Consider the following 10,801-nt stretch of genomic DNA (forward strand, 5'->3'; position numbering starts at 1 on the left):
GAGAGAGAGAGAGAGATAGAGAGAGATAGAGAGAGAGAGAGAGAGAGAGAGAGAGAGAGAGAGAGAGAGAGAGAGAGAGAGAGAGAGAGAGAGAGAGAGTAGTCCACAAAATTATACGAGATATGGATTTTAATCGTGTAATAAATTATCAAAAGGACAATCGTTACAAAGAATGTCATTGCGCGCATGCTTCGTGTCACGCACGATGGCTGCGGAGCTCGGCGGATATTTTATTTCCAGTGTGTAACAACAAGTCTTCGAGATGGTTGTAGCGTAGTAAGATGGATATATATCACCTGTAAATCAGGATTCACGCGCCAACTAGAGCGACAACTGCACTTAAGATCGAGACACTTTGTGATCGATGCGAAAATAGCGTATCGCCACCGCGGGCGCCAACCTTTCCGTCGAGGAAGCCCCACGTTCAGCCGTTCAGAAAATCAACCCCTACCCCCGGAAACATCCCGTATACCCTCGGCCGTGCAAAATCACGCACGTGTTATTTACGCAGCAATTATTAAGAAAAATTGAATACGTGTGCGCTTGCGAAGACGCGTCCCTCTCTCTTTCACTAAACAAAGCGTTCATTTGCTCGTTCTTCAGCTCGCCGTGGACAAACCAGAAGGATTACCGATCGATGAGAGCGTCGCTTTCGAAGTACTCACGGCCAGCAGAGATAACTTGAAGAGACACCCGCCGCATGCAGCCCGTCATACATCTCTTATCTCTCGAGGAACGAAAGCCGGCGACGACGATGCCGAAGACGACGATGACTGTTCGAGACTCGTCAGAATCTCTTATCTCCCGTAGCTGTAAATTCATCACCTGAGCGCCTGATTTTCCACTATTGGGGCCGCTCTAATCCCCTCCCTCCCTCCCTCCCTCCCTCCCCCCCGTCCCGCTCCATAAATATTCACGTGAGCGCGAGCAGTCACTTGTCATGCGCAGTTTGCCGCGACCACAATTTCAGAGATCGGTGCAGTACGAGGGTTTATCTCCCTTGGCGGCGCTCTTCGGGCTCGACGTCATGCGTTTCGTATCCGCGCGAGGATGATCGGCAGCCTTGTCCGGGGCATCCGGCAAGCTGCCGGAGCCCGAGGGGGATGGTAGTCGGGACGACTGCCTGGCAGGGACCATGGCCACCAGAGGAATGCCGGACACGATCTTGTTCTCCGGCCGAGTCCTCGTAACCTCCGCCGACTTGGCCGACAATTGATCCTCGTCTATGGCCTCTTGACTGGCGTTCTGCTCGTATTGATCGATCAGCGACTTCACGTCCTTCGAGTGCGCGTCCGTGTTGGCGGGGACGAGGTCGCCCTTACCGTCCGGAAACGGATCCATTATCGGTATGCCAACTTCGTTGAAGTCCCCTTGATTGAGCACGTCACTCTCTTGACCCTTCGCCGAGAACTCGAAGCTGCTCGTCTTGCACGAGCCGTCCTGGTAGCCATTCTGATTTCGGAACTTGGCGTTCTTGGTCCTACGCGGATCCTCGTAGTGATCGGGATTGGGGAAGCGGCGCTTTATAGACGAGTTCTTGGACGACGAGGCGCTGTCCTCCTCGGGGACGTTGTACGACGTCTGGTCGTAGTCCTTGCTGGGGACGCGCTTTCTCGACCTAGGTCCTGTGCTGCTAAGGTCGCTCTCGATGTCGGAGTCGAGCTCCAGCGGCGTGTATGCCACTCGGGGGCTCGATCCTTTCTTGCTCTCGTCGCTCGAACTGTACAGCTCGTCCTCGGAGTCGAGATTTTGGATCGTTCCTTGCGAATTGCTCTTTGCCGGATTATTCGAATTCGTCGCTCGACGATCGCCGAACTTTACAGGTGCGTTCTTCTGGCTGTGTTCTTCCTCGGGCGACGGCTTCTCCTCCGGCAACGTTGTCTCCGGTGACGATATCGACTCCGGCTCGACGATCGCCTCCACTTGTGCCGTCGTATCATCTACATCTTATTATTATTATTATTATCATCATCATGATTATTATTATTATTATTATTATTATTATTATTGTTATTGTTATTAAATAAAGATACCGTTATTAAAATTTTATTATTAAGATTTGTCCCATTGGATTTGCAAGAACAAAATCGGTGTATTTGTTTCGCCACATCAAGAAAAAATGTGAGGAATTGTAGAAAATTGTAGAAAATCAAAATTTCGAACAAGAAGTAACCTACACATAGTCTGAGTTCCTGAGAGTAGTTAGGCGACACACACGTTGAAGATGTCAATTGTGTTGGAGCACTCATTAGTCAACATGGCAATCTTCCAATTTCGATTAAACACACGCGCAATTTTGCTTATTTCTGAACGAAATGGGATACTTACTATCGTTGATCGGTACCTCTGCTTCCTCGAGTGGTGGCTTCGCTTGCTCCACCAGTTCTTGTATCTCGACACCTTTCTTGGCCTCACTTTCGACATCCCCGTAGAGCTGCAAATTCTTAGAGAAAAGCCAGACAAGAGCTCGGAGGACGAGACATAGTGACAGAAACAGTATCGTCAGGTAGCACAGGTAGCTCCCGAGGTTTTCGCCGTCGTGCAGATGGCAAATTATCCTCCGCTGGCCCCAATACTGACACGCCTGGTACGACACGATCTCATAGAGAATCTTGCCGGGGACGTTGACGAAGATCGCGGCGCACGCCATCCAGAAACCAATGCTGATTGCCTTGTCTTGTTTGTAGACGGACCTCATATTGATCAGTAGATCCCCGACCAACGTAGAAGCGACTAGCGCGTACGCCACGCAAGTTCCAAACTGAAAAGGAAGAGAGAGCATCTTTCCTATGGCAATTTATGATCTTCCGGCTGCGGCGGGATTTGGTGGAATAATGATGCTTCTGTAATACGACATAAAGAGACGAGACAGTGTCACCTCACCTGGAAAAGCATCCAACCGGCCTGACATCTCGACGAGTCGCATGGCCCATCTTTCGCTTGGTCATTATCCCACCCTGTCATATATTTCACGCAGCTGCAGCCGCTGTAGATCTTTACGTTGTCGACGTAAATGATCGTGGTGCAGCCGGCGTAGCAAGGATTATAGTACGTGTACGTCCCCAGGCTTTCGCATACCGGTCGGAATTCGGCGTCTCTCGAACATCGGCAATTCTTGTTGCAATATTTCAACAGCCCGTCCCTGCACAGAAGATCCAATAGACTGTGTAATTCGGTTAGCTGATAAGTGGTAAGTCGATCGTACGATTCCACTGTCGAATGTTTGCTGCGCGACTACGGACACGTGTTATCATTTTGTATCATTTCGTTGTTGTTATTTTGTTGTTACATGTATCAACGAATGTTAGCTCCCAGCGAACTTACGAGCCTTGGTCCATCCCGACGATAGGCGGCTTTTCGCAGGTGACGAAGATCAGCAGGATCATAATTATTATGGTGAGAAGCACCATGACGAAACCGTAGCCAACGATAAATCTCGCGCGCGGCTTTGCCTTGGCTAACACTAAGCCGCTGATAATTACGATCAGGCCAATCAGGACGGGTTTCGAGGTATCTGCAATCAGATGTGTGAGTGTTACATTGTGTGAGTGTTGAGGGAAGCGAAACAGAAATTGAATCTCACTGAGACTGCGTTCGTGCACTTCAAACGATCGTTAACACTTCACACTTTGATTTATCACGTTTTGCTGTTTCTCTCCTTACCGCAAAGGTCGCAAGAGGACTATCGCGATTCGCGCTAATCGTCGACAAATCCGCGTTATTTATGGGGTGACACAATATCTATTTTTTCATACCGCCCCGTAAAAATAATCGTTAATTTCCTTTCTTTTATCTATACGGCCTTATCGGGTGGTATGTGGCCCCTGCTCTTACTGATAACCAGCCTGGACTGCAGAGGGTCGCTAAACCCAAGGAGCATCCCCGTCGGCCTGGCTATGTGGAATCTCGACTCCAAGAAGATGTCCTCGCTCGTCATGAAACTTAGCAGCGCAGTGGCGCAGAGTACCGTCGCCAGCACGTTGCACATGTAAATCCTGTTGGTGATCAGCCTCGCGAGCGACGGCCAAAAATCAGGACTACCGGCCTGATAGGTCGCTCGATGAGGTGCTCGGTTGTACACAGCGGACCGGTCGAGCAGCGCGGCGGCTGCTTGCTCGACAACCTAGCGTTGAAGTACGTCGTTAGTTGTAATTAAATTCAATTCTTGAGGAAAGAAACAAAAATGGTACAGTAAGTGTGACATAACGATAACATAACGAAGCTTAATGTTTAACCCTTTAACGCCTACTGGTGACTATAGTTGACGTAGAAACGTATTTAAGAATCCATAACTTAGTGAAGAAAGCAGATATTTTCGTTTTCTTTGCACCTGCACTGTAAAGGTGAACTCTTCTTCTAAAAAATGCTATATAGATTGTATGTGGATTCGGTTTAGTCTGTTTTTAGCTCAGTTTTAATGATAACATGTTTTGTCAAATTCCAAGTAGGCACAGTTAGCATTGTTACTGACATCTAAAAAATGCACTATAAATGAATAGATTGGTGTCTGTTATAATTTTATACATTTGGGAGCTTGCTCAGATGCAAAATGTGAAATTAAAAGAATACAGAAATTCAAAATGGCGAAACCAATATGGTGGACACGAAAATAAAAAAATCAACTTATTTTCGTGAAACCTGGTGATCTACAGTGCTTTTTATGCGGCGAAAAATGAAGGGACGAATGACTATCTAAATGGTGATGATCTATAAGATATTCTTCTGAAATAGTAAGCTTGACGCTCTGAATGATAAACTTCATTCACAAATATAGTAAAGTTTCTGAAAAATGTCAAGCTGACTATCAGAGTTATATCATATAGATTACCCTTCATTTTTCTCTGTACAGGTTGCTCATTTCGTATATGCTTTTAGGATCCAAGTCATATTCGCCAATAAACAAAAAACGAACGATGAAAAAACCAAACTAACGAAACCAACGAACGAAAAGCGGAAACTTCATGTACTCGTTTGTTCAGAAGTAAACGATTGATGCTGATTTTCCGTGTAATTGTTACACGGTTTTTCCATCTGGATAACCATCTCTGAACGTGTCCATGTTCATCATTTTTACCGTTATATTTACAAAAAAAAAAAATACAAATTTATTCGCTCAGAAGTAGACTATTACTTTACATTTTACTTTACATTACTTTACATTGGAAAGGTAGTTTTTCGTAGGTATAAAATTCTCTATTTTTTTCGGTTATCACTATTTACAGTCTCAGTTCAAAAAGGCTCAAATTTTATTCTTAAAACACTTATAACAAAGTCGAGCGTCAAAGGATTAAAGGATGTCGCCTTATACGATACCGGCTGATAAGTTGACCGAGTTGTACCTCTGAAGGTAGTCTTCTGGGGAACCATGCGAGCAACAGGCCGGGCACCACCAACAATATCGAGAGAATCGGGAAGCCGAGCCACCACGCTCCGATGTGATCCCGATATGACCGCACGACGTTGAGATTTTCCGCATCTATCCTGGGCGAGTTGATACGTTAAGAAATAATTATGTGTACATTTTTACACACGTTCGTTCGTTCTTCTCCTCTTCTTTCTTACACGTATTTAATCGCTAGGGAAGTGTCGCGTGACGGTCGCTGTAAGTTCCGCCGAAACACTCACCGAAGACAACCCCAGCCCAAGAGATAGCCGAGGAGGACGCCGATGATGCGCACGGCGATGATCACGCCGATGAATGAGCTCACGTGCTTCTTCTTCGTATTGTCGTCCAGATAGGAGATGCCCAGGGCGTAGTACGCGATATTCGCCGCCCCGCTTATGACCAATACTACAATGAGGACGATCATGGTGAAGTAACAGGTCTCGTCCTCCTTCACGATGATCTTGGATATTCCGGAAGCACACAGCTCCGGACTGTCGTCTGAAATTCAAGATGCCTCGTTGGTGCGAAGAAGAATTCTATCCGCTCTCGCGTCAGGTAATCGACGCAACGCCGACTGGGCTTTTGTGTTTCGGACGACTGACCTGCGTATAATGACATGTGAGTGGCGTTTGGCGCTTCTTCGCCCACGCGAACACGATGCGCCAAATGGGGTATTATCAGAACAAAATACGCGACGCTTTCCAGCAGAGTCAAAGCGCCGATCCACGAAGTTCGGTGCATCCTGTCGGCCCAGTACGCTACGATCAGTCCGAGGAGAAACGGCGTCAAGTCCGCCGTGACGAGGATCCAGTCTGCGGGAGAGAAGTTCCTTAGGCGATGCTTTTCTCCGTCTTTCGTTTCGAGCATCATCTCAAGTGACCGTTGTCTCTCGCGATTGCCGGCGCGCGACTGCGAAACACTTTGTGATACGCACCCATTAGATAAGGATTGATCTGAAACCTCCTGGCTATCGTGGAGCCTGTCACATAGAAATAGGCGTGGGCCGCGGCTTGCACCACTCCGACCCAGCATATTAATCCCACGAAGAGCTTCCGCGTGGCGAATTTCGCCAGTTTCGGGCACTGCATCTGTCCGCAGCCGCAATCGATCGACTGGTTTGGTATCGGATTCGCTGGTCCCGACAAGCCGCCTTCCACATCCGACCTCACCACCTCCTGGAGACGGATCGTCATTTCTCCCCGAAGCGCGATACGGCCCTTCATCGAAACGAAATACATTTCGTTATCACACAGCGTTGTTATCGTTCTTCCGTACCGCCGCGATCACGCGACTTTTCATCGCGATCGTAACCTCGCGTGTATCTTTTTTTTTTTTCGACTTTTCACTCAGTCCTTTGGGGGATCTTTTTCCACAGAGACAAATCTCGAGCTGTCATACGCGACATTCGATGACACCGCGAGGACAGACGCGAATTCACGACACGTGTCTCTGATGTGGGTCAGCTTATGTGTCATTATGAGTCACTGCTTCCTCAGATTCGCGGAGGCGTCATAGGTGTCTCCGATAGCGAGCGATACATTTTTCAAACGAGACGATGAGAGGAGTACAATGGTGAGTGAACGTTATTTAACGGACGAATAAGACTACAAGGTGGAAAGCACCTTGTTCACGCACACGTTGCATCGGGCACGTACTTACGTTTACTCAGACTCGCTCCGTCCTGGCTCACTTTGTGACGAAAATCGCATCCGTCGTGTCTCGTCGCGTCAGTGCCTTACTCTTCCCACTGCGCACTCGCGCGGCCTCAACATCCCGCGTGAAAAAGAGTTCACTCTCTGGCCGGCACCTTCCTCTGGGAATGTCTCCGTTGAACCCTCTTTCGTTGCGCAAGAGGAACGCGAGCGTAGAATACGAGCGCACAGGCGCGGCACAAGTTCGACGACGAATACCCGTGTTATCTTCATACAGATATGCCGCCGAGATATCTCTCGATAAAGTTAGAGTGTAATGTGAGAGAGATGGGAATAACATTACACCGGCGCATACATCGCACGAAGGTGTGCGCTGATTCAATGTGCGCGAGAGCGGAAGGGAGATAATCGGGAACGCCTTTTATCTCAACCGCTGCTATTCGGATTAAAAACATCTGTCGGTTACCACTGATTTTTGCCTTAACATTTGCCCGAAATTTGCCTCGGCGAGAGGTCAATGCATTCGTACATGCGTGTTTCTCGACGGTCTCATCGTGCTAAAAAGAATAGAAAGTCTATCAGTAAAGAACGCTCATCTTTAGTCACTTATGACACTTAAGAACTTGCGATCTAATCGATGAGGAATTTTATAATATTTGCATCACGTGTACGTTTTTAAGTTTATTAAGAGGACTGGAGGGGCAGATTACTGAAAAATCGTGCTTGCTTTTGACGAATGATTTTGTGACGAAGTAAATAGATGTGCAAGAATAAAAATTTTACATATATTTATATAACATGTGAAGAATAGAAAAATTTTGTTTTTAAACAAATACTCATATAAATGTACGTCCGCTTAAATTTTAAACGCGCTTTTCTCGAAATTTTATTGTTCAACTGTTTGCAGTGATTTCTCCGAAACCGAGCTTCGTATCGATTTGAGATTTTAAAGCAATAATATTTGTTTATGTGGCTCTCGGGTGAACCATAGACAACTCCGTCAAAATATGTCATCTCAAGACATTAATTTTCTTACTGTAAAAGAACTGAAAAATTTAAATTTTTTCCTAATAACAGCTGCCATTTTGTTAATTTTGGTCGATTTTTTTTCCTAGTGGTTCACCGGATAATGTTAAGCCTCCTCACCGAGAGCCGAGATATTACTGCAAAAACGATAAATTAAAAAAAAAGGACAGTATATTTCAGCTATATATATCATATATTTATACGAATATTTGTTAATAAACAAAATTTTTCTACTCTTCATATGTTGTATAACTATACCTAAAACCTTTCATTCTTGCACATTTATTCAGTTCGTCACAAAATATTATCAAAAACAAGCACGATTTTTCAGCAAGCTGACCCTCCAGTCCCCTTAAGCGGTAGACATATGTATTACATATGTTATACAGGGTGTTCGGGATCTTTTGGAAAAACGAAAAATTGTAAAGGTTAATCAAATCAAACCGAGAAGAAAAGTTAAGTACTATCTCGCAAAAATCGCAACAGTTAAGTTATTAATTATTGAAAATGATCGCATCTTTCTCTTTTAATTGATAACTTGAAAATTTGCAAAATGACAAAGAACTTTTTCACTCAGAATGACTTAATCTATCAGGTTCAAGATTTAGGGTTCAATGTTCAATATACTCATATCTATTGTAAACGCAACAGCTGTCACATAATTATAGTTTAGGTAATTCTGAACAAAAAGTCTTTTGCAAATAAATGCGCAAATTTTCAAGTTATCAATTAAAAGAGTCTCTAGATGTAGTCGTTTTCAATCATTAATAACTATAGCGATTTTTGCAAAATGGCACTTGACTTTTCTTCTCACTTTCATCCGATTGATCTTCACAATTCTTCGTCTCCAAAAGATCCCGGACACCCTATATATCTATATGTCTCTGTATGTGTATGTGTATATGCGTGTGTGTTACACGAATTATTATACGAGAGAGACCGCCGATACGCGTAAATCTCATCTCTCATAACTCGATTGGTTCATTGCGCTCCCGATTGGAGTTCCCGAAAGCGTTTGCGAATGACGAATTTCGTATTCACTGGCATGTGAGCGCGGTTCGAGTCGCGAGAGGTCCAATTACGAGGACGCCGGCGAGGCCTAGCCAGCTCTAACGCCAAGGAAGGAGTTAGCAGCCTTAAGCACACTTAAGTCGGCGCCATAAGAAAATGACGAATGCCAATTAGCATATGAAAAGCTCCCCCCGTCGAGGTGGCATCTCCGTTGGACCAGCCATGGACCAGTTCCTCGGCGCGCTTGGCAGGGCGATCACGTTTTTGAATATTAAGGGCGGGATTACACCGAGGGCTTAACGCGCGAAATTTAGTCCGGCGAGGCCGAGGAACGAGAAAAAAAGAAAAATCTCCCTTGAGACCCTGCGCAACGGACACCCGGTGGAGAGCAGCCGATCTCTCTGCGATGTAAGACGGACCGAAGGGTAGCGCGGATCCTCCGGCTTCCCCGTCAGGGAAAGCCCCCTGCCGTCATCCCCTTAAACGTCGACAACCTATGGGATTTGGACTCGTAGTGATGATCGTCAAAACGTCCGTTCGTCAACGACCACGACCACGCCGCGGTTTCGGGAAACGAGCGCGACCGCTCGGTGTAATTGAGCGGTGTGGTTGAAGATGAGCAGGACCAATGTGTTGGCGGATTGTGACCAGCATCCCTATAGTTGATTTCTATTGATTCAACAGTCCAACGAAATATTATAACGCTGCTCGATAGATGGCTTATTTGGTTATTAGCCATCCGAGTTTCTATTGAAACGTCTACGGAACATTTATAATCTTTCTGTCAAATGTCACGCGAAGCGAGTAGTGCTGGTAAATTGCAACTATAGAAAGTATATAGTCAGACATATTATAAAATTATATATATGTATATATATATATATATATATATATGTAATAAAGGTGTGTGTCTCTGTATAACTGTCGCACGCAGAAGGATGCAGGCTCTCCATTAGCAGAGTAAGTGACCAGCGCTCGCATTTTCTTTGATGTCAGTTAATTTACTAATAACATCGTTTCACGACCACCGTGCGCCCGCCCTCTAAATATTTGTATCGCCAACATATCGACTTGGCCTCATGTAATTAAGCTTCATTATTATTTGAGCGCGACCGGCTGGGAAAAAGTCCTTTCATGCGGTACAACCTGTACTCTACGGTCGGGCGAAATTTCATTTCGCTCAGTTTCCGCCGGGGGAGGGGGGGACATTCGATCTTTACTCTCTTATCAGTCGGGAGCGCGTAAACGGACACAAAGCGAGACTCCCTCCGCGGTCTCTCGCTTCGGGGTCCGGTCTCGTTTCGCTCTCAACATTCAGATGGTATACTTGCGAGCTCCTTCGAGAAATCCTTTCGCTTTGCCGAACAAGATGTAATCCTGGACGATTAGCGAGCGACAAAAAATCCTATTCTTGCGCGAGGCGGAGAGATGAAAATCTCGATCGACCTTACCCGAAAGCGGAATTATGCGGTGGAGTGACGAGCGAGAGCACAAAAGCGGGGGAGGGGGGCGATCTTAGCGGAGGATTACGTAGAATTAAGTCCAAGACGGGGGCGTGCCCCCGTAACACTTAATTTTTCCCTCGATTTTTTAATCTCCCGGTAAATATCGCCCGCCCGTCCTCTTCCCCCTCCCCCTCCTCCCCTTGTGCTCTCGTTGTCGTAGCCACCCCTACTCGCCTTTCGCGTTCTCTTACCATCGTCAAAGGAGAACCCATTTAAAAACC

At 46.1% G+C, this 10,801-nt stretch overlaps 1 protein-coding gene across 1 annotated transcript; it reads right to left on the bottom strand.

Annotated features, from left to right (window-relative positions):
• Positions 1–72: 72 nt before the first annotated feature.
• Positions 73–7,277, bottom strand: LOC105187745 (solute carrier organic anion transporter family member 1A5). The gene is made up of 10 exons (XM_025305454.1): positions 7,046–7,277; positions 6,321–6,603; positions 5,989–6,198; positions 5,626–5,884; positions 5,340–5,481; positions 3,835–4,123; positions 3,325–3,514; positions 2,884–3,142; positions 2,329–2,761; positions 73–1,946 (listed from the first exon to the last, which is right to left on the bottom strand). Exons 2-10 carry the CDS (start codon positions 6,577–6,579, stop codon positions 967–969), a joined length of 3,021 nt encoding a protein of 1,006 aa, XP_025161239.1. The 5' UTR covers positions 6,580–6,603; positions 7,046–7,277; the 3' UTR covers positions 73–966.
• Positions 7,278–10,801: the final 3,524 nt, after the last annotated feature.

This window comes from Harpegnathos saltator, unplaced genomic scaffold (assembly GCF_003227715.2).
Source record: "Harpegnathos saltator strain DR-91 unplaced genomic scaffold, Hsal_v8.6 scaffold696, whole genome shotgun sequence".
NCBI lineage: Eukaryota > Metazoa > Arthropoda > Insecta > Hymenoptera > Formicidae > Harpegnathos > Harpegnathos saltator.

Coding starts and splice junctions, on each gene's coding strand:
- LOC105187745 (XM_025305454.1), bottom strand. CDS start 6,579: ATGACGATCCGTCTCCAGGAGGTGGTGAGGTCGGATGTGGAAGGCGGC. Junction 4,124..5,339: donor CCAGAAGACTACCTTCAGAG/GTACAACTCGGT, acceptor CTTCAACGCTAG/GTTGTCGAGCAAGCAGCCGC. Junction 1,947..2,328: donor AGAGGTACCGATCAACGATA/GTAAGTATCCCA, acceptor AATAATAATAAG/ATGTAGATGATACGACGGCA.